The following is a 24,297-nucleotide window of genomic DNA, read 5'->3' on the forward strand; positions in this document are numbered from 1 at the left end:
CAGTGGCGCCATCTTGGCTCACTGCAACTTCCCCCTCCTGGGTTCAAGCCATTCTCCTGCCTCAGCCTCCCAAGTAGGTGGGATTACAGGCACAGGCCACCACACCTGGCTAATTTTTGTAGTTTTAGTAGAGATGGGGTTTCGCCATGTTGGCCAGGCTGGTCTCAAACTTCTGACCTCAAGTGATCCATCTGCCTTGGCCTCCCAAAGTGCTGGGATTACAGGCATGAGCCACTGCGCCTGTTGTAGAGTAGATTTTAAGTGTTTTCACCATAAAAAGAAAAATAGGTGATGGATATGTTAGTTTGATTTAATCATTCCACAATGTATACATATAACAAGGCATTGTATCCCATAAATACATAAAATCATTACTTGTCAAAAATAAAGTAAAATTTAAAAATAAATAACAATGTATCCTGAGCCTGAAACCATATTAAAACCTAGAACTAGGCCGGACGTGGTGGCTCACGCCTGTAATCCCAGCACTTTGGGAGGCCGAGGTGGGTGGATCACCTGAGATTAGGATTTTGAGACCAGCCTGGCCAACATGGGGAAACCCCATCTCTACTAAAAATACAAAAATTAGCCGGGTGTGGTGGTGCGCGCCTGTAATCCCAGCTACTCAGGGGTCTGAGGCAGGAGAATCACTTGAACCCATGAGGCAGAGGTTGCGGTGAGCTGAGATCGTGCCATTGCACTCCAGCCTGGGCAACAACAGCAAAACTTTGTCACACACAAAAAAAAGCAAAAACCCAGAACTATGCAAGTCCTTTCCCTGCTACCATGCAGGTTGCACTAAGGAGCTGAGTCAAGTAGAGATACTGACCAGTATCTGTCTAGCTCTGTTGACCCCGTGTTTGTGTATTTGTAGAGAACCTAGCTGGTAAGCCGGCCCTGCAAGTCCCCAGTTCTCGAGCTGCTGCCCCAAGGCCTCCAGTATCTGCAGCCAGCGGGCGTCCTCAGGATGATACAGACAGCAGCCGGGCCTCACTCCCAGAACTGCCCCGGATGCAGAGACCCTCTTTACCGGACCTCTCTCGGCCTAATACCACCAGCAGTACGGGCATGAAGCACAGCTCCTCTGCCCCTCCCCCGCCACCCCCAGGGCGGCGTGCCAACGCACCCCCCACACCTCTGCCTATGCACAGCAACAAAGCCCCCGCCTACAACAGAGAGAAACCCTTGCCGCCGACGCCTGGACAGAGGCTTCACCCTGGTCGAGAGGGACCTCCTGCTCCACCCCCAGTCAAACCACCTCCTTCCCCTGTGAATATCAGAACGGGACCAAGTGGCCAGTCTCTGGCTCCTCCTCCTCCGCCTTACCGCCAGCCTCCTGGGGTCCCCAATGGACCCTCTAGCCCCACTAATGAGTCAGCCCCTGAGCTGCCACAGAGACACAATTCTTTGCATAGGAAGACACCAGGGCCTGTCAGAGGCCTAGCACCTCCTCCGCCCACCTCAGCCTCCTCCTCTTTACTGAGTAATAGGCCACCTCCCCCAGCCCGAGACCCTCCCAGTCGGGGAGCAGGTAAGTGCTTGGAAGCACCTTTTTCCCTATCGTGCTGTGAATTGATTTTATCTTTTCCCCAGAGCACTGCTTGAAGACAGTAATTCATTTATTCATTCAATGGGTTTATTGAGTACCTTTTTATGCGTCAGATCTGTTGGTAGGGAAATAGCAATAAATAGAAAAGACAAAAAGTTCTTGTTTTGGACAGTCAAACTAGTAAAATATATAAATACATAGTATGTAGTATGCTTTAGAGAATTACAAAGCAGAGGAGAGGAATAAGATGTACTGGGGCGGAGGTCGGATGATGATAAATTGGAGCAGTAGGGAGAGAGTCAAGACAGTCCTTACTGATAAGGTGAAAATTTGACAAAGACCTGAAGAAAGTGACGAGTAAGCTTAGTAGTTATCTAGGAGAACAGCTGTTGCAGGCAGTGGGAACAACAAATGTAGAGGACATAAGGTAGAAGTATTCTTGAAACATTTTGGGGATAGCAAGAGGGCCTTTGTGGCAAGACTAGAAAGACTGAGGGAGGGAAGAGTGGTAGGACTTAGAGGTTGGAAAGCTGGAGCTGCAGGGGAGAACACTGCAGGACTTTGCAAAGACCTTGAATTTAACTTTGTGAGATGGGAAGCCGCTGGAGAGTTTTAAACAGAGAAGTAGTATGATTTGACTCACCTTTTAAAAAGATCACTAGCTCCTATGTTGATAACAGACTGCAGTAGGACAAAGGTGACAAAAAGAGACCAGTTACTGGGCTGTTGCAGTAAATGGCCAGATGGTTAGGAGTACTGCGAATTTGTGGGAAGATAGGTGTTTGGTTTGAGACAAGTGTGAGATGCCTATTAGGTACTCAAGAAGAGATAATGAATTGGTACTTGGCTATCAGACTCCAAAGTTGAGGGGAGAGGTCTCGACTAGAGAGACACACATTTGAATGGTATTGAAAACCACATGCTAGATGAAGTCACCTAAGGAGTGAGTATAGATAAGAAGAGTCCTAGGAGGCTGAGGCAGGAGAATTGCTTGAACTCAGGAGGCAGAGTGCAGTGAGCCAAGATCACGCCACTGCACTCCAGCCTGGGTGACAGAGTGACGCTCTGTTTCAAAAAAAAAAAAAAAAGATGAGGGCTAAGCCCTCGCCCTCCTACATTAGAGGCAAGAGAGATAAAGAATACCCAGTGGAGGAAACAGAAAAGCTTCTAGTGAGGATGGAAGGAGAAAAACCAAGAATGTGATGGAGAAACTCCAAGGTAGAGTAAGTGGTCAGCTGTGCCCAGTGCTGCAGATGGGTCGGGTAAGTTAAAGGCCAAGAACTGGCATTGGTCATGGGACCCTTTGGAGTAGTTTCAGTGGAGTGGTGGAGGGCAAAAGTGAAAGCTTAATTGGAGTGGGTTCAAGAATGCAGGAATAGGAGGAGAGAAATTGGAGATAGCAATATAGAAATATCTTAAAGAGTTTGCTGTAAAGTCCAGGAGAGAGGGGTGAAGAGAAGTGAAGTGAATGTTGGAGGAAGATGTGGGGTTGAGAGTTGGTTTTTTCCCATCCCAAGATGGGAGACCTATTTGTATGCTGATGGAATGAGTAGCATGAAACTTAGGAGAGAGGGAAAAAATTGAATCAGAGGAGAGGGAACAGATTGCCTGAATAATGACCTTAGGAGGCCAGAGGAGAGAGAATGTGATCCACAGATAAAAGGTTGGCCTTAGATAGAAATGTGGTTCTTCCGTAGTAACAAGAGGGGAGGCAGAGCATATAGGCTTAGAAGCAAGTGGGTAGGTGGGTGTAGTGGTAGAAGCAAGTGGAAAGTTTATTCTAATTTGCTTCTGTTTTCTCAGTGAAATGGAAAGCAAGAGCATCAGCTGTGATTGAGGCGAGGGAAGGAGAAGGCGAGTTGAGGAGAGAGAAGTGGCATGAAATGGTCATCTGGAGCATGGGAGTATGGGTGGATTAGGGAAATGTGCTCAGATAGGCAACCACGCGAAGGGCCCACTTGAGATTATGGGCCATACATTTCATGTGAGATTAATTAGTCTCATGTGTGTTCAACTGTGATTTGCAGGTACAAAATAAGAGTAGAGCTCTGTTTAACCAGTGTTAGCATGTTTTAGGCATGTGCGACTCTAAGGGAGAGTGAGGCAGGAAGGAAAGGGTGTATGTGAGGGAGTGATTGCAATAATGAAGCCTAAGCTGGGTAAGGAGGAAATTCAGGAACCCTGGAAAAAGAAGAGGTTGTGTAATCTCCTTATAATTAGCATAATTGAAATTTTAGAGTGAGGGGAGACCATGACAGCTCTCTGGGGCCTTATTGGACCTGGGAATTTTGGCTCCCATATCCTTGTATCATTAGACTTTGAGATATACCCTCCCCAAACAGCTTATCCTTTATTTATTTATTTGTTTGTGTTTTGAGACAGAGTCTTGCTCTGTCATCCAGGCTGGAGTGCAGTGGTACGATCTCTGCTCACTGCAACCTCCGCCTCCTAGGTTCAAGTGATTGTTATGTTTCAGCCTCCCAAGTAGCTGGAATTACAGGCAAGTGCCACCATACCTGGCTAATTTTTGTATTTTTAGTAGAGACGGGTTTTCACCATGTTGGCCAGGCTGGTCTCAAACTCCTGACCTCAAGTGAGCCACTGCGCCCAGCCCTTAGCTTTTATTTTAAAGTCAGTTTCTGTAGGTATAGATCATTGATTAAGGAGTTATGTCATGGAATCTGGGCATGATGGCTCGTGCCTGTAATCCCAGCACTTGGGATTGGGGAGGTTGAGGCCGGCAGTTCACTTAAGCCCAGGAGTTCGAGACCAGCCTGGGCAACATAGCAAAACCCTGTCTCTACAAAAAATAATTTTAAAAAATTAGCCTGGCATGGTGGTGCATGCCTGTAGTCCCAGCTACTCGAGAGGCTGAGGTTGGAAGACCACTTGAGCCTGGGAGGTGGAGGTTGCAGTGAGCCGTGATAGTGCCACTGCACTTCAGCCTGGGCAACACAGTAAGACCTTGCCTCAAAGGAAAAAAAAAAAATGGTGAAGGTTATATCATTAAGTAACAAGGCATTAAAAGCCTATTAACCTGTGTGCAGCTGCTTTATTTGGTACACACAGATTTGTACTCTGGCAGCTGGCCATCTAACATAGGGCAGCCAAACAGTGGCCTGCTGCATTTCTGATCCCATATCTCCCTAGCTTTAGCCATAAGGAGGTAGTCCTAAGGTGGACCTTGATTCTGTAAAGTTCAGGTTTGACTTTTTTTTTTAACTTAGGGATTTTACAAAAGACTCTTATTAGGGATTTTACAAAGGACTCTTTGTCTGAGCAAAGCTCATATCTTTCTGACCTCATCCAGGAATAGAAGAAGAGAAAAATGCAATTTCCGTGGGTTGAACTGAGTACTGTTAAATGTCTGCAGGCTTTCTTGCTTCCCACTTTTCCATTCCTTCTCTGTGATAGCTAGGGCTACAGGGTTGTTGCCACCATGTCTGGCTCATTAATTTTTTTTTTTTTTTAAGATGAGGTCTGTGTTGCCCAGGCTGGACTCAAACTCTTGGGCTCAAGCCATCTCCCCACCTTGGCCTCCCGAAGCCCTGAGATTACAGATGTGAGCAATTGTACCTGGCTAGAGCAGCAGTTCTTAAGAGTGATAAACTGGAAAAAAATTGAGGTATTTTCGTCAGAGATCATTTGAGTATTGCCTCAATTTGTTGTGTGACATTGGACAGATCGCTGATTCTCTCTTTTCTCATCTGTAAAATGTACATTTGAAAAGTACAGTGGGGGTAAGGCACAGAGGCTCACACCTGTAATCCTAGTGCTTTGGGAGGCTGAGGCAGGAGGATCGCTTGAGACTGGAGTTCAAGACCAGCCTGGGCAACATGGTGAAACCCCATTTCTACAAAAAATAAAAAAAGTAGGCCGGGTGCAGTGGCTCACGCCTATAATCTTAGCATTTTGGGAGGCTGAGACAGGCAGATCACCTGAGGTCGGGAGTTCAAGACCAGCCTGGCCAACATGGTGAAACCTCGTCTGTCTACTAAAATACAAAAATTAGCCGGGCATGATGGCGGGTGCCTGTAATCCCAGCTACTCGAGAGGCTGAGATAGGAGAATCGCTTGAACCTGGGAGATTGTGGTTGCAGTGAACTGAGATCGCACCACTACACTCCAGCATGGGTGGCTGAGCGAGACTCTGTCTCAAAAAATAATAATAAATAAAAATAAATTTTAAAAACCTAGCCAGGTGTGGCAGCGTGTGCCTGTGGTCCCAGCTACTTGGGAGGCTAGGATGGGAGGATCACTTGAACCCAGGAGGCAGAGGCTGCAGAGAGCTGAGATCACACCACTGCACTCCAGCCTAGGCAGCAGAGCAAGACCCTGTCTCAAAAAAAAATCCTAAAAACACAAAAACTAGTATTATTGGTTTATAGAGTTTGTTTCAAGAATTTTTTCTTTGCAGAGTAAAACACTGTCCATTTTTAAGGGAATTAAAAAAAAAATTGAAACCATCATACTTTTCTCAAAATTAGGGTTAATCTTGGATTACAAAAGGCTGTCTCCCATCCCACGACTTCTTTTGCAAATTGTTTTTTTAGGGACTGGAGTTCTGGCTCTGTCACTTGAAACAGTCTTAAAACTGGATCTGGGGCCAGGCGCGGTGGTTCAAGCCTGTAATCCCAGCACTTTGGGAGGCTGAGACGGGCGGATCACAAGGTCAGGAGATCGAGACCATCCTGGCGAACACGGTGAAACCCCGTCTCTACTAAAAATACAAAAAATTAGCCGGGCATGGCAACGGGTGCCTGTAGTCCCAGCTACTCGGGAGGCTGAGGTAGGAGAATGGCGTGAACCCAGGAGGCGGAGCTTGCAGTGAGCCAAGATCGTGCCACTGCACTCCAGCCTGGGGGACAGAGTGAGACTCCATCTCAAAAACAAACAAACAAACAAAAAAACAACTGGATCTGACAAAGAACCCAGAAGCTTATTGGAGATAGCAGAACCTGGCTGGGATGAGGGAGGGAGCTGGAGGAGCCAAACAGATCACTCTTATCCTGCTCTATTTTGCCATTCCAGGTCATCTCATCAGTGTCACCTGCCTGGTGTCTAGCTGGTGCCAGTGTCCTTGTGAACCTGGCTAACCCTGTCTACCTTGCTGCCCTGGCCCAGGAGTAGATACAAATTCTCAGGGCCTTGAGGAATCTGGGTTTTCAGGAATATTTTTCGGGGCTTAAAGAAGCTTCTCTTAAAGAGCTTTGGTTTGAGTAGGTTTGGAATGAAAACAAGGCTCAGGCCAGGCGCGGTGGCTCATGCCTATAATCCCAGCACTTTGGGAGGCCGAGGCGGGCAGATCGTGAGGTCAGGAGATCGAGACCATCCTGGATAACTGGTGAAACCCCGTCTCTACTAAAAATACAAAAAAATTAGCCAGGCGTGGTGGCGGTACCTGTAGTCCCAGCTACTCGGGAGGCTGAGGCAGGAGAATGGCATGAACTCGGGAGGCGGAGCTTGCAGTGAGCCAAGATCATGCCACCACACTCCAGGCTGGGCAACAGAGCGAGACTCTGTCTCAAAAAAAAGAAAAAAGGCTCAGAGATCTGCTGGGAGGTATAAGATTTCTCTTTAATTATTGCATCTAGTGTCCCGTTTCTACTTGAACAAAGCTTGGAAACAGTGAGGAAGAGTTGACATTCTGAGTGTGTCTTATGGGAAGCAAAAACATTTATTGGGCTTATTGTGCCAGCGTGTGTGTGTGTGTGTGTGTGTGTGTGTGTGTGTGTTCGTTCCATTACCGTGTTACATGCTTAGCTATAGTCACTACAGAAATTCTGACAGTAAGCAGGAGGAATAATAGGACACTTTTTTCTTCAAGACAGTCTTGCTCTGTCACCAGGCTGGAGTGCAGTGGTGCGATGTTGGCTTCTTGCAACCTCCACCTCCCAGGTTCAAGCTCCTCCCACCTCAGGCTCCAGAATATCTGGGATTGCAGGCATGCGCCACCACGCTTGGCTAATTTTTGTACCTTTTTTTAAAATTAGAGGTGGGGTTTCATCATGTTGCCCGGGCTGATCTCGAACTCCTGGCATCAAGCGTTCTGCCTGCCTCAGCCTCCCAGAGTGCTGGGATTACAAATGTGAGCTACTGTGCCCGGCCAAGATACCGTTTTATTACTAAAAACAGTTTTGTCTGTTAAGCTGAGTAGTCTCTTCATGTACTATTTAGTTAACAACTATTTATCAGGCCACGTGCTGTGGCACATGCCTATAATCCCAGCCCTTTGCTGAGGCTGGAGCATTACTTGAGCCCAGGAGTTTGAAGCTGCAGTGAGCTGTGATTCCACCACTGCACTTTAACCTGGGTGACACAGTGAGACCCTGTCTCTTTAAAAAAAAAAAAAAAAAATTGAACATGGCCCAGATACCAAAAGATGCACTTCCAAACCACTGAATTGTAAATCTGGTTGGAAAGATACTATGCAGAATACTGGGAGTTATGAAAAGCAGTGTGGGAGAGTAGAAAGAGCAGACATGTGCCTTGCCTGTTTTTATTTGATCTGCGACCTTAATCAGATCAAATAAAATGACAAATGAGAGTCCCAGTTTTCTCATTTGTGAAATGGGGATAATACTACATTCTTTGCAGGTGTGGCTATAAGACTTTTTAAAGATTTAATACACCTAAAATGCCTGGAACATAATAGATACCCAATAAATGGTAGCTGCTATTATTGTTAGTTAATACAGAGCACAGGAGTAAGACAACTTAAACACATTAGAATCTATTGTATTCCAGTCATATTGCCATGTCTTCACACATGCTTTTGACGTTACCTTCTACTTGGTGGCAAATTTTCGGCGCGGTGGCTCACGCCTGTAATCCCAGCACTTTGGGAGGCCGAGGCGGGCGGATCACAAGGTCAGGAGATCGAGACCACGGTGAAACCCCGTCTCTACTAAAAATACAAAAAAAAATTAGCCGGGCGCGGTTGTGGGCGCCTGTAGTCCCAGCTACTCGGGAGGCTGAGGCAGGAGAATGGCGTGAACCCGGGAGGCGGAGCTTGCAGTGAGCCGAGATCGCGCCACTGCACTCCAGCCTGGGCGACAGAGCGAGACTCTTGTCTCAAAAAAAAAAAAAAAAAAAAAAAAGAGTGAATTTGATTTTTGGAAATGACCAAAAAGCAGATTCAGACACAGGTATGAATATTTTCTTTTTTTTTTTTTTGAGGCAGAGTTTTGCTCTTGTTGCCCAGGCTGGAGTGCACTGGCACAATCTCGGCTCACTGCAACCTCCGCCTCCTAGGTTCAAGCAGTTCTCCTGCCTCAGCCTCCCGAGTAGCTGGGATTACAGGCATGCGCCACCACTCCCGGCTAATTTTTGTATTTTTAGTAGAGACTGGGTTTCTCCATGTTGATTAGGCTGGTCTTGAACTCCCAACCTCAGGTGATCCTCCCGCCTCGACCTCCCAAAGTGCTGGGATTACAGGTGTGAGCCACCATGCCCGGCATAGGTATGGATATTTTCATTGGTGGTGGGACGACCTCAGAAATGAAATGTGACCATCATATAATAGTGTTTATAGCTCTGATAAACTTGCTTTGGAGGTAGTTCCAAAAGAGGTGTTTGCAATGTTTGAGCAATGAGACTGTTACTGGACATTTGTAACTTCCCACAATGAATCTGCTGTATATATTTTGAAAGTCGCTCATTGATATTAGAGTAAGTGACATAGCCTGTATATGCTGTGGGAGAGCAGAGGTGGAGGGACTCAGAAGAAAATGGATTGCTTTGGGAAAGCCTTGAGAAGATGGGACTTGGATTGAACCTTGAAGGATAGGGAGGATTTGGTAGTAAGGGAAGGGGGGATATCAGAATATTGTGAGGGGAGTCACAAGAGCAAAGCATGTAATTCAGTTTATTCAGCAGACATTGATTGAACACCTGCTGTGTGCTGTACTTGAGAACCCAGAAGGAGGAACTGCTCTGACATCAAGGGGTACACAGTATACTGGGGGAAGAGTACACAGAAGAAATAATTATAACAGTCTATTCAAGTGGTAGGTACGCACAAGCTGCAGTGGAAGTGCAGAAGAGGGCTCCTGACCTAGCCTAGCAATAAGAACGGAAGAGGAGAAGCCAAACTCAGGCTGATAGGCACGGTAGGTTACTATGTAAGCAAAGGCTTTGAGACTTTATTTATTTATTTACTTATGTATTTGAGATGGAGTCTCGCTCTGTTGCCCAGGCTGGAGTGCAGTGGCACAATCTGGGCTCACTGCAGCCTCCACCTCCCAGGTTCAAGTGATTCTTGTGCCTCAGCCTCCTGAGAAGCTGGGACTACAGGCACATGCCACCGCACTGGGCTAATTTTTTGTATTTTTAGTAGAGATGGGGTTTCATCATGTTGCCCAGGCTGGTCTCGAACTGCTGAGCTCAGGCAATTCCTCCCACCTTGGCCTCCCAGAGTGCTAGGATTATAGACGTGAGCCATCATAGCCAGCCACGGTTTCAGACTTTATGATTTAGGCAGTGCAAAGGCTTTGAAAAAATTGGATCAAGTTTTTAGGGAGATTAGTGAGTTGGTGTTATGCAAAATAAATTTGGAGGGGTAATAGACGAAGCAAGGAGAACATTCGGAAGGCTTTTGCAGTGGAACAGGCTAAATATAAGGAAGACTTGAATTAGAATTGTGGAGGAAGGCATGGAAAAGCATAAAAAAAATCAAGAACAGATAGAGTTCTTGACTGACTGGTACGAAATGTAAAAAGGTCATACATTTATTCTGAATATTGGTATCTGGAAGAATGGTGATACTATTCAAGTAATAAGGACAAAGGGGGACCAGGCACTGTGAGCGTCTGTGGGACGTGTTATTCTTTTTTTTTTTTTTTTTTTGAGACGGAGTCTCGCTGTGTCGCCCAGGCTGGAGTACAGTGGCCAGATCTCAGCTCACCGCAAGCCCCACCTCCCGGGTTTACGCCATTCTCCTGCCTCAGCCTCCCGAGTAGCTGGGACTACAGGCGCCCGCCACCTCGCCCGGCTAGTTTTTTGTATTTTTTAGTAGAGACGGGGTTTCACCGGGTTAGCCAGGATGGTCTCGATCTCCTGACCTCGTGATCCGCCCGTCTCGGCCTCCCAAAGTGCTGGGATTACAGGCTTGAGCCACCGCGCCTGGCCAGGACGTGTTATTCTTTTAGCTCATGTGTTTCAAGTCATTCTACCGCTTGCCATCTCCACATCCAAACCTAACTACTTTGGATTTTAATTGCAGCTCCTCCACCCCCACCACCCGTGATCCGAAATGGTGCCCGGGATGCTCCCCCTCCCCCACCACCATACCGAATGCATGGGTCAGAACCCCCGAGCCGAGGAAAGCCCCCACCTCCACCCTCAAGGACGCCAGCTGGGCCACCCCCTCCTCCTCCGCCACCCCTGAGGAATGGCCACAGAGATTCTATCACCACTGTCCGGTCTTTCTTGGGTGAGTAGCTAGCTATCTGTAGTCTCATGGTTCCTGCGGTGACTTCACCCACTCCACTGCCATGGCTGCCAGATGGCCACTGTAGAGCGGGAATGGCCACATGGGATCCTTTGTTCACAATAGTTCTCCTCCTGACTTTATCCTCAGACTTACGGGCTGTGTTCATTGACTTCCTTATCTTGATGTGAATTCTAAGCATGGATGCTTTGGAATAGATTGAAGTAAGATCAGCAAGTATTATGCTAGCTTAACTCTAAAGCCACTCCAAAGATCAGTTTCTGTAGCTCGCTTTTAGGTCAGAGACTCTGTATCTTCTTTAGGATTATTCAGACAGGACTTACATATTCTCCTAGGAAGGAGTGTTCCTTTCTAGCTCTTCAAAAACAAAACATTTGATTGTTCTTGGAATTACTTTTTTAAATTATTTTTTATAGAGACCGGGTCTCACTCTGTTGCCCAGGCTGCTGTCAAACTCCTGGGCTCAAGCAGTCCTCCAACCTCCGCCTCCCAAAGTGCTGGGATTACACATGTGAGCCGTCACACCCAGCCTCACGGCCCCTCCTTGGAATTCTTGGGGGGGGGGGGGGGAAAAGTCCCATGTCACATTGCCTGGAAAGAAACAAGAAGAAAGAATAACAAAAAATATTAAAGAAAAAAGGATTGGCCGGGCGCGGTGGCTCAAGCCTATAATCCCAGCACTTTGGGAGGCTGAGACGGGCGGATCACAAGGTCAAGAGATCGAGACCATCCTGGCTAACACAGTGAAACCCCGTCTCTACTAAAAATACAAAAAACTAGCCGGGCGAGGTGGTGGGCGCCTGTAGTCCCAGCTACTCGGGAGGCTGAGGCAGGAGAATGGCGTAAACCCGGGAGGCCGAGCTTGCAGTGAGCTGAGATCCGGCCACTGCACTCCAGCCCCAGCGGCAGAGCGAGACTCTGTCTCCAAAAAAAAAAAAAAAAGAAAAAAGGATTGGGTGCGGTGGCTCATGCCTGTAATCCCAGCACTTTGGGAGGCCAAGGTGGGAGGATTGCTTTGAGCCCAGGAACTCAAGACCAGCCTGGGCAACATGGTGAAACTTCATCTCTCTGAAAAATACAAAAATTAGCTGGGTGTGGTGGCACATGCCTGTGGTCCGAGCTACTCAGGAGGATTGCCTAAGTCCAGGGAGGTTGAGGCTGCAGCAAGCCATGATCGCACCACTGCACCCCAGCCTGGACAACAGAGCGAGACTCTGTCTCAAAAAAAAAAAAAAAAAAAAATCAGCTGGGTGTGGTGGCTCATACCTGTAATCCCAGCACATTGGGAGGCCGAGGCAGGCAGATCACCTGAGGTCAGGAGTTTGAGACCAGCCTGGCCAACATAGTGAAACCCCATCTCTACTAAAAATATAAAAAATTAGCGTGGCATGCCCCCGTAATCCCAGCTACTCAGAAGGCTGAGGTAGGAGAATCGCTTGAACCCAGGAGGTGGAGGTTGCAGTGAGCCAAGATCGTGCCACTGCACTCCAACCTGGTGACAGAGCAAGACTCTGTCTTAAAAAAAAAAAAAAAAAAAACACGAAACCCAAAACATACACATTAATCCAAAGCCACTAACTAGCAGTGTTATTTTGAGGAAGTCACATAACTCCTTGGGGCCTCACTTCCCTTATTTTGTAAAATTAGGTTGACTAGATGAGAAGTGTATCAGATTAACTTTTCCAAGATTATAAATGTTGGGGGGCTGTACCTAAGAGATTCCAATTCCTTGGTTCTGGGATGTAACCCTAAGTAAAGGTTGTCCAGAGGCTATTGTTAGACCCCTCTGTTGAGGACCCCTGGAAAAAATCTCTGTAAGGTCCCTTGCAGGCCTAACACTCTAGATTCTTTTTTTTTTTTTTCTTTTTCTTTGAGATAGCGTCTTGCTTTGTCATCCAGGCTGGAGTGCAGTAGCACAATCACGGCTCACCGCAGCCTCGACCTCCCAAGCTCAAGCAATCCTCCCATCTCTCAGCCTTCCAAGTGGCTGGGACCAGAGGCGTGCATCACCATGCTTGGCTAATTTTGTATTTTTTTTGTAGGGATGAGGTTTTGCCATGTTGCCCAGACTGGTCTCGAACTCCTGGGCTCAAGCTACCTGCCCACCTCGGCCTCCCAAAGTGCTGGGATTACAGGCATGAGCCACCATGCCCAGCTTCTAGATTCTTTAATGGTTGCTGTCTTTACCCCCTGTCCTCCATGTTCTGTTCTATTCCTATTAGGCATGCCAGGGTTTTTGCTTTTAAAGATATATCCTTATTGTAGAAACCTTTGGGATGTGATCAAGCCACACTTACAGAAAATTTGAGCCTTCTTATCGAGGGGCCATAGAAAATAGGAGTAGAAGCCATGTTGGCTGTCCCAACTATGTAAGTGAAGGTAACATGGGCTGAAAGGGAATTATCTGCTCATATCTCTCACTAGCCATAGACAAATATTCCCATTTTAAATTAATTTCTACTGATTTCTGGATTTAGATCAGTTGTTTTGCCATGGCGACAGTCCCTAAGATGTTATTAAAACACAGAATCGGCTGGGCCTGGTGGCTCACACCTGTAATCCCAGCACTTTGGGAGGCCGAGGAAGGTGGATCACCTGGGGTCAGGAGTTCAAGGCTAGCCTGGCCAATATGGTGAAACCCTGTCTCTACTAAAATTACAAAAATTAGCCAGGTGTGGTGGTGCACGCCTGTAATCCCAGGGATGCTGAGCAGGAGAATTGCTTGAACCTGGGAGGCGGAGGTTGCAGTGAGCCAAGATCACGCCACCGCACCTCAGCCTGGGCAACAGAGTGAGACTCCATCTCAAAAAAAAAATTTCTTTCTGCTTATTCAGAAAGAATTATATTTCTTCCTGCTACCATGCAAACAACTGGGCTCCTGTCCTGTTCTGTGTCTGACTTGATGGAAAGGTTTAAAGAATCGGCTCAGGCTAGGCACGGTGGCTCACACCTGTAATCCCAGCACTTTGGGAGGTCAGGTGGGCAGATTGAGCTCAGGAGTTCGAGACTAGCCTGGGCAATATGGCGAAACCCCGTCTCTACTAAAAATACAAAAAACTAGCCGGGCGAGGTGGTGGGCACCACTGCACTCCAGTCTGGGTGACAGAGTGAGAGTGTTAAAAATATATATATATATAAAAAAAATGAGCTCAAAGATGCACTACTTAGAGAGGTTTCGAATACATGCTCTGTGCATGCAAGGCGCGTGGGGTGATGCTGCTGCTGTTCTCAGGGTCGTTAGTTTGGTGGCGCAGTAGGTCTTCACGGTACCTCAGAGTGCCTGAGAGATTAGTAAGTGGGGAGGTGGTCAGAGGCCTTGGGAGCACAAGCAAGGATGATAGGAATTAATATTCTGTTCTTTTTGCAGATGATTTTGAGTCAAAGTATTCCTTCCATCCAGTAGAAGACTTTCCTGCTCCAGAAGAATATAAACACTTTCAGAGGATATATCCCAGCAAAACAAACCGAGGTGAGAATAATAAAAAAGTTTTTCCATAATTGCATAAAATGTAGAATTTGTGTGTTTTCTTAAGTTACAATTTGCTTCTCTCTGGACGCAGTGGCTCACACCTATAATCCCAGCACTTTGGGAGGCCGAGGTGGACGGATCACAAGATCAGGAATTCGAGACCAACCTGACCAACATAGTGAAATCCTGTCTCTACTAAAAATACAAAATTAGTCTGGGCGCGGTGGCTCACCCCTGTAATCCCAGCACTTTGGGAGGCTGAGGCAGGCGGATCATGAGGTCAGGAGATCAAGACCATCCTGGCTAACACAGTGAAACCCCATCTCTACTAAAAATACAAAAAATTAGCCAGGTGTGGTGGCAGGTGCCTGTAGTCTCAGCTACTCGGGAGGCCAAGGCAGGAAAACTGTTTAAACCCAGGAGGTGGAGGTTGCAGTGAGCCAAGATCACGCTACTGTACTCTAGCCTGAGCGACAGAGGGAGACTCCGTCTCAAAAAAAAAAAAAAAATTGCTTCTTGTCATCTTCATTGACTTTTTTTTTTTGAGATGGAGTCTCCCTCTCATCGCCCAGGCTGGAGTACAGTTCTTGACTCAACCCAACCTCTGCCTCCCAGGTTCAAGTGATTCTCCTACCTAAGCCTCCCAAGTAGCTAGGATTATAGGCATGTGCCACCATGCCTGGATTATTTTTGTAATTTTAGTAGAGACTGGGTTTTGCCTTGTTGGCCAGGCTGGTCTCAAACTCCTGACCTCAGGTGATCCACCTGCCTTGGCCTCCCAAAGTGCTGGTATTACAGGCATGAGCCACTGTACCTGGCCTCTCATCTTCATTTTCTTAAGCAAAACAACAATAAAACTTAGTCCCCAGATTTTAAAGATTAGCTTAAAGAACCTGTCTTTCATTTTAGAAATGTGTGGGTTGTTCCGATTCTGGTGGGTGACCTGTATGTGTGTGGTTTTTGTTTTGTTTTTTTTCAGCTGCCCGTGGAGCCCCACCTCTGCCACCCATTCTCAGGTGAAGCCTGGCTTGGTCCTGTTCCTCAGGAAAAGGATGGACCTTCTCTTCTTCTCAGATGGTCCCTTCCATTCCCCTGAAACCCGCATGAGAGCTCCTAACATGTTTCTCCAATGCAACCAACCCCTAGACTCCAAGTGTCCTCCCAGCTCACCTCCATCTATGCATCTCGTCTCTGGATTTGGTGATCAGACTCTTTATATTGACAGTAGGATCTCAAACCCTGCATCCATCCTTCCTCCAGCAAGCCCTGCTAAGCCACATGAGGAACAAGTTTCCGTGTCTCCTGCCTTCCTCTTGGGGAAAGGTGCCTTGTTGTGATGAATTAACTCACTGTTGGGGCAGGGTGGGGAATGGTACTCCTTCCTTCTCCTGTCCACGGTAGGGGAAGCTTGGCAGGTATATTATATTTCATCATTTAGGAGGCTGACATGACCAGGACTTATGGGTGGGAGGGGAGCATTTTTAGTGAAGCAAGAAAGGAGTTTGCCAAGAGGTGATCTGTTTTAAAGGTCATATTTGGAGAAAGGGCAAGGAATTGGGTCTGCTTTATTTTAGGGGTATTTTGTTTTTGTTCTTACCTGCTGCCTGCCCCCACCACCCCAGGGATAAATTGGATATAAACACTAAATACTAATCAGTTGAACTTAACATTTAATAAAAAGAGAGGGTGAAATAAACTGAGGACCATTTTAGAACTAGTCAGTTCTCTGCAGCAAAGGGACCAGGAGCCATTTGAACCCTCTGGGACCCCTCACCCCACTGCTTCACGGTGCTAGGCTGAGGGATGTTTTTCCTCCCCCTTACCACCCATGCCCTCGAAGGAAATGTCACTTTTTGTGGAGGGCATCATTCATTCCTGATTCACAAACCCCAAAAACCTCTGGTGGGAGAGAGGAAGATAGGGCATGGGCCTAGGCCTTAACCTCAATCTTGAGTCTGCCTCAGTCTTTTCTGACTGGCCCCGAAGTTGTCAGTGGCTCTTTCTGTCCTTCAGCCCCTGGAAGGTGCTCCAGGATAACAAAGAAGGGCAGGTTGAAGCCCCTCATGGAAGGGACTGGCTTTGTGGCGCTGCAAAGGACTTTTAAGTCCTGCATGTACTGAAGTTCACAGCCCACCTGACTGAGCAGACTCTTCCTGTTCCTTTCTCTACCACCCTTGCCTTCCCAGGACTGCACGATTTAACACAGCAGAGTACAGAAGGGTGAAGAAGTGAGCAGAGGCTTATGAGGATATTCAGATACTCCTCTATGCCAGGAAGCACAAAGACTTTGTTGAGTTTTGCCTCAGTTCAGTAGATCTTCCTTGGCAGCCAGCCATAGGTTGTTTCTTTGTCTTCCAGATCCTAAAGAGCACAGAGAAAAATGGAGGTCCCCAGTCTAGGTAGGAACTGTCGTTGGCTGATTGGATGAGGACTTCTTTTTTTCCAACAGCAGGATGGGGCTTCTGGGCTCGACACACCAGATGCTTTGGTTTTCTACAACTGTTGCTACGTGTAGAGGCTGTTCAGAGCGTGGCATGAGAGCAAGGAGACCATGGCTACTCTTTGAAATGGATGGGGAAAATTAGCTTAAAAATTTAATCACACACATCACAGGCTTAAACTGTCTTAGGGACCTTTCCAGTTGATTGGATTACAGGCTAGAGATCTGTGCATGGTGCCAGGTGAAACCCAAGTCTCCCCAGTGCTAGGTGAGGGAGGGCTCAGCAGGGGTAATGTGTATGGGGTCTGCTGTCCTTTGCCATCCCCTAGACCACATTAACTCTGGGACAGACCATGATTAGGTCTGTCACCAAACTTTTCCCAATAATTTTTTATATATCATTCCTCTTTCTAATCTGTTAGCAGTTATCTCCCAGAAGTATCCCTAGCATCCTGAAGTAAACAGAACTGCCGGACCTGGTGGCTTACGCCTGTAATCTCAGCAATCTGGGAGGCCAAGGCGGGTGGATCACCTGAGGTCAGAAGTTCGAGACCAGCCTGTCCAACATGGTGAAACCCCGTTTCTACTAAAAATACAAAAATTAGCTGGGCATGATGGCACGTGCCTGTAGTCCCAGCTACTGGGGAGGCTGAGGCATGAGAATCGCTTGAACCCAGGAGGCGGAGGTTGCAGTGAGTAGAGATGGTGCCACTGCGCTCCAGCCTGGGTGACAGAGTGAAACTCCGTCTCAAAAAACAAACAAAAAAACAGAACTGAGAGAGGGGATGCTAGTGGAGGGAAAAGGAGAGAGTATAAGAATTCATACTGCAGCAGAGTTCCAGGGCAGATACTGACAAGTGACTAAACTTTGACTGTGAAGTCTTCCCATTTATTTTTGAAATGGGAGTCGATGCCTTTTGTACGTTATCAAAGTGTCTTTTTTTTTTTTTCCCTCCTTTACTCACACAGAGCATCAAAATATCACGAGTAAAGCCAAACCCCCGTTTTTCACTGGGGCTGATACCTTCCTCCCCATGGCCCGCTGCCCCTCAAATTCCTCAGCACTTGGACTGTGTCACATGGATATTGATTGTGTACTTGTTGTCTCCGCCTCATGCAAAAAGGCCTGGGTCTAGATCTAGTCAGATGGGTTTTTTTCAGAGCATGTTGATGATACAACACCTGTTTCAATGTCTTTGCCTTATACATTATTTGGTCCCGCTGTTAATAATAGATTTATTACTATGTATATTTACTATTGAAGATGGGAATGTGATCTGCATAGTTATCGGTCTATTTTCTATGTTGTAAAAAGCTTCTAATATGGGGTTTAAGGTGGGCTGGCTACAAGAGCACTAAAACTCCTCACCTTTTAAACTGCTCTTTTTATCTGCTTGTGGGAATGTCGTCTCTTCCATGGAAGATTGGGTGGTCTCATGTTGAGGCTGTTGCCCAGTCCCATTAACTCCCTTGTCCCCCCGCAGAAGGAAGAGACATTTCCCAGCTAAGCACCAGGAAGCTGTGTTAAAAGCCCTTGTATGGGTTTGGTTTTGTGATGTTCTTCCCTAATGGGAAAAACTTTATCGTTGTTTCTTACTGCCCTGTGTGGGAAGCAGGGCGGTGGCCTCCAGGCTTTTAAATGAGCTAGATGTCCCTCTTCCCCTTCTCTGGTCACTGAACCTGGACCAAAGCACTTTGATATTCCAGGTGTGATTTTCTCTGTCATGGGGATTTGCTCCAGCTGCAGAGCCCCATCATTTTCACAGCCTAGGCCAACAGAGTGAGAACCTAGGGCTACCCTAGCTGATGGATGTGAGGCTGCTGTCTCCAGGAGCTCATCCCAGCCCTGCTAACTGGCAGCGGCAAGGATACTCGTCACCGGCCATTGCACTGGGGAACTGCCTCACCCCATGGCTTCCCAACTTGAAACCCAGATTTACCTCCAGGGAGAGGTGAGAAAAAAAGTTTAAATAGACTTGCTACAGAGCAACTCAGGGTTGGGGTGTGTTTTAATTCTCCTGATCACTTGAAATAATCTGTAGGCTGAGTGCTTATGGGGGTGGGAGAGAAGGGCGACTCCAGGGTCCTTCCCTTTTACGAAGCTCTGGGGGTGGAGTGTGGGCATCTGAGGCCCTATGATGGCACTACACTGAGCTGTCTATCCTTCTGGAAACCCATCCTGCAATCAACTGCAAATCAAATTCTTCACATTCTTCACATTCTTCACATTCCAGCTACGGTCTTTTTTTTCCCCATTGAATCTCAGTCCCTGGCCATGTGGTCAAGGTGGCTTTCTGTTAAGCTATCCTAATTTTGGGAATGGGAGGGGAGAGAGGAGGGCCATTACAACTCTTCAAAACAAAACAAAACTACAACCACCATCAAAACCACATGAAAAAAAAAAAAAGATTAACTGAAGGGAGGGTTTGGTTCCATTCAACTCCACATTCATTGTGCCTTTACTTGTGTTAGATTTCTGTGCTTTCTTCCTCTCCCTCTTTGAAGCAATTAAAATCTTCCTTGATAACTGCTGTTTCTTTCTACTCTTGTTTCTGGCAACTTAGTGGGTTCCTTCCCTAGTTGTCTTAAATCTCATTCCACTGGTGGCAAGAGGGGGCCTAGCCTTCTTTTCTCATGTCTAATCTTTGTCCTTTCTCATGGTGCCCTGCATGGAAGTCACAGTCAACACTGAATAAATGACTAGAATGACGTGTGCGTGTGTGTGTGTGTGTGCGCGCATCTGTCTGTATGTGGATCAATTTCTTTTGGAAAATAATTTATTGTATGATTTATTTTGGAGTTATATTCTGATTACAGTGCTCCCTCTCCCAAATAGCATTGATTTGTTTCCCCCCTCTAAAATGTATAATCTGGTCTCAGGTTGGATTCTTTGGTACATTTCTTTCTTCTGGATGCCGTGCAGTGTAATTAAACCTTGCTTAAAAACAAAAAGTGAAAAATGTGTACTCTTGTGTGGAATACCGCCTCAAGTGGTGGCACAGAGAGGGGAGAAAACCTTTGCCTCATAATTTGGGTAAATGTAGTGGTTTGATTCCAGGTCTTTTGAAAAGGTAGATCTGCTGACTTGGGCAGACTCATCTACAGCTTCCTGAGGGTCTTCTCTCCTCCCCTCCAGCTGTATTTTGAAAATTACAGTTCTAGTTGGCCGGGCGTGATGGTCCAGCGCCTGTAATCCCAGCACTTCGGGAGGCCAAGGTGGGTGGATCACTTAAGGCCAGGAGTTCGAGACCAGCTTGGCCAACATGGTGAAACCCCATCTCTACTGCAAATACAGAAATTAGCCGGTGTCGTAGCGCATGCCTGTAGTCCCAGCTACTCGAGAAGCCGAGGCAGGAGAATCGCTTGAACCCAGGAGGCGGAGGTTGCACTGAGCTGAGATCATGCCACTGCACTCAAAAAAAAAAAAAAAATTACAGTTCTAGAGTTCTAGTTACCCTTCCTGGGAGATTCTGATAGACTTTATTTTATTATTTTTTATTATTTTTTATTATTTTTTTGAGACAGGATCTTGCTCTGGAGTGCAGTGGTGTGATCATAGCTCACTGCAGCCTCCAACTCCCAAGCTCAAGTGATCCTCCCACCTAAGCCTCCTGTGTAGCTGGGACCACAGGTGTGTAACTGCCTGGCTAATTTTGAAAATTTTATTGTAAAGATGAGGTCTCCCTATGTTGCTCAATCTGGTCTCAAATTCCTGGGCTCAAGTGATCGTCCCATTTCGGCTTCTCAAAGTGCTGGGATTACAGGCATGAGACACCACACCCAACCAGTCCTTGTTTTATATTTCTACCTAACTCCCCTTTGCGCATGATTTCAGGGAACCTAAGAGGCTTCCTGGCCTTGTGACCTTTTCCTTGAATCTCTTACAATTCTTTCTACCTGTGTTACACAGCAGATTCTCAAATTGAGGCTAAAGGAAAGAAGGGTGGGGACAAAGCATACAGAATGTGTGTATCTGTTTTTATATGGGTGTTGGCTGTTTTTCCTCACTGCTTTTTAAGCTGAATCTTAGCTGGTTTTCTTGAACTTTGCCTTTAGGTGTAAAAATTCAACCAGACACTCTCTCCTTACTGTGGTCAGCTGACATCATAACCACTAAGGCTTAATGAGCTTAACTTGCACTTTGATCACTAGCAAAGGTCTTGAAGTTATTTCTCTTCCTGATTCATAATGGGTGTGTGTATGAATCACTCTCACATAATTTAGATATAAAAACCTATGAGGATGAGGGAGGGAGGAGAGAAAAAAAGGACTCCTTTCATTTTCATCTGTACTTCCCAGATGGGCTGAATCCCTGATTATTTGACCCATCATTGTTATTAATATGGTTAATAAACTACTTGTTTATTGATTGAATTGTTCCTCCGATTTGAAATAGCCTGCGAATGGAGTTTGCCTAAATGACCTTCGACTTCCTAACCCTATAATTCATTCTGTCTTATTGTGATAGTATTGCTAGTACGTGTGTGTGTATGTCTACACACACACACAAAAGGATACCAGACAGGTTCTTCCAGTGTGATTTGATTCCTTATCCATGATACTGTGTATGAGTTAGCAGGTGATAAGGACACTAGTTTCCTCCCTCCATTACTGAGGCAGAGCTGCTTGCCATGAATGTGCCTCTTAAGTATTTCCCAACCCAATCTAACCATGAACTGAGTGACCCACTGGAAGGAAGCTGCCTGTCTCCAACTTCCTAGTACTCTGCAAAGAGAGGTAAAGGAACTGTGGAAAATGAACTAGAACTAGAAATATGTTAACCTCAGGATTCTGACTGCCCCAGAGGATAACTGGGGATATGCTTTGCCTCTGACATCACTGGAGCCCAGTCTGGATCGTTTTCACACATAATTGAATTCATTCTCCACTCCTAGGCGTAAGGGTGTGAGACTTAAAGGAGTATATGCTCTCCAGCCACAAGTGTTTATGCAAAGGGTAGATGTCCACTTGGCAAGAATGTCCTTTCCATTCCTTCAGCAAGCACTTATTGTACACTTTACTGTGTACCAGGCGTCTATGAAGATGAAAAGTCTTTTTGCCGGGCATGGTGGCTCATACCTGTAATTCTAGCACTTTGGGAGGCTGAGGCAGGTGGATCACCTGAGGTCAGGAGTTCGAGACCAGCCTGACCAATATGGTGAAACCCTGTCTCTACTAAAAATATGGGCGCCTGTAATCCCAGCTACTCAGGAGGCTGAGGCAGGAGGGTTGCTTGAACCCCGGTGGGGGGGGGGGGTGGCAGAGGTTGCAGTGAGCTGAGATTGCGGCCACTGCACTCCAGCCTGGGTGACAGAGTGAGACTCCATGTCAAAAAAAAAAAGTATTTTTTTTTGTTTTTTCCAGTTTGGAGATGGGGTCTCGCTATGTTGCTCAGGCTGTCCTCAAACTAGGCTCAAGGGATCCTCCCACCTCAGCCTCCTGAGTAGCTGGAATTACAGATGCATGCCACTATGCAAGGCTAAGACATGGTCTTTGACTCCAAGGAACTCATAGTAGACTTCAGGATAACTACCAGGAGAAGCCTATGCAGGGTATTAAAAGGCTTTATGAGAGTTAGCCAGGGAAGATGGAAGGTGAGTGACATTCCAGACACAGGAAACAGCAAAAACAAACACAAGAAACAAGAAGCAAGAAACAATATGATGTGTACCCATCACGTTGCTGGAGGATCATTATTAGTGCAAAGGAAAAGCTTCAAGTAGATAACTTTTCAGTCCTGACATTCTGTGATTATTTGCCTGCTTCCACGGTGGTCATTTACGCCTGTAGGCTTTTCTTGGACCACTGCTATGTTTCCTGGTGTTTTCTTTCTTTTCCTTTTTTTTTTTTTTTCTTGAGGCAGAGTCTTGCTCTCTCCCCCAGGCTGGAGTGCAGTGGCGTGACCTGATCTGCGCTCACTGCAAGCTCCACCTTCCGAGTTCACACCATTCTCCTGCCACAGCCTCCCAGGTAGCTGGAACTACAGGCGCCCGCCACCACCACACCCGGCAAAATTTTGTATTTTAGTAGAGACGGGTTTCACTGTGTTAGGATGGTCTTGATCTCCTGACCTCATGATCCACCCGCCTCGGCCTCCCAAAGTGTGGGGATTACAGGCGTGAGCCACTGCACCCAGCTGTTTCCTGGTGTTTTCATAGGCTCCAATATGCATGCTAAGTACTCATAGCTGCCTCTGCTTTCTCCTTGTAACCGAGGTAGGTTGTTTACCATAACCACCCCTTAAAGCTGGCTGGGCACACGTTACCATTTCAGGTTATTAAGGGCAATTCTTAGATGCCCATGTTATAAAAATATGAACAGTGAAGGTTGCTTCCTGAGTTCTGTTGTCCTACTAAGACATCAGAAATACCATCTAGTCCTTTTAAAATCTTCCATTGTGGCCAGGAGCGGTGGCTCACGCCTGTAATCCCAGCACTGTAGGAGGCTGAGGTGGGTGGATCACGAGGTCAGGAGTTTGAGATCAACCTGGCTACCATAGTGAAACCCCCTCTACTAAAAATACAAAAATTAGCCAGGCGTGGTGGCTCGTGCCTATAGTCCTGGCTACTCAGGAGGGTGAGGCAGGAGAATGGCTTGAACCCAGGAGGTGGAGCACTCCAGCATGAGTGACAGAATGAGATTCTGTCTCAGAAGAAGAAGAAAAAAAGCTTCCATTGTGTGGTAACTTTCTCCATTCCTGACAGCCCATTCTCTTCACTTTTGGAGTTTTCAGCTGCTAAAAAGCCTTCACAAAATGTACTCCACCATCTCTTCCTGTTTAGAATCTGAATCTGTCTAATCATCCCCCTATGATAACGTGGTCAAGAGTTTGATGTTCTGTCAGAGTTCAGAGTTAAAATTCTAGCTTTTCCACTTACTAGTTGTGTGACCTTGGGCAAGTTTTCTCAACTCCCCTCTACTGTAGTTCCCTCATTTGTAAAATGAAATAACACCAGCTTCGTGGGGGTGCTTGTGAAGATTATTAAGCTGATGTAGGTAAAATACTGAGCACAGTCCCTGGCATACACTTAAGCACTCAATATTGCCTCTCTTCATGAACTAGGTACCAATTAACTGATGATCGTAATATTGTTGCTTTCCTCTTTCTAGGCTTTATGGCTCTATTTTATTTGTTACTGAGGGGTAAAAGATAAATGTTTACCATCACCTAGAATTGGGTTCTGGCCTCGAAAGGAGCCTGAGGCTTAGATGAGTTATTGGCTTTGGAAGCTGGCCTCCAAATTACTGCGCTAATTTATATTTTTCATTAAAAACTCAGTTTGCCTCTTCTATATAGCTGTCTTCCCTGGCCCTGAAACCCTGGTGTTTCGCCATAAAAGATTTTAAAATTAAGGGGTCATGATTCTCTCCCCACGATGTGTGGATTA

General features: G+C 46.5%; 1 protein-coding gene across 11 annotated transcripts in view; it reads left to right on the forward strand.

The window, feature by feature from the left end:
- LOC105472221 (WAS/WASL interacting protein family member 2) overlaps positions 1-21,278 on the forward strand; it is a 71,152-nt gene extending 49,874 nt beyond the window's left edge. For all 11 annotated transcript variants that reach the window (XM_071083113.1, XM_071083111.1, XM_071083110.1 and 8 more), the window contains 4 exons: positions 875-1,531; positions 10,773-10,982; positions 14,368-14,469; positions 15,449-21,278. In XM_071083113.1, coding sequence (XP_070939214.1) covers positions 875-1,531; positions 10,773-10,982; positions 14,368-14,469; positions 15,449-15,489 — 1,010 coding nt within the window. In that variant the 3' untranslated portion in view covers positions 15,490-21,278. The remainder of the gene's footprint in view (positions 1-874; positions 1,532-10,772; positions 10,983-14,367; positions 14,470-15,448) is intronic.
- Positions 21,279-24,297: the final 3,019 nt, after the last annotated feature.

The sequence above is a fragment of the Macaca nemestrina genome, chromosome 17 (genome assembly GCF_043159975.1).
Source record: "Macaca nemestrina isolate mMacNem1 chromosome 17, mMacNem.hap1, whole genome shotgun sequence".
NCBI lineage: Eukaryota > Metazoa > Chordata > Mammalia > Primates > Cercopithecidae > Macaca > Macaca nemestrina.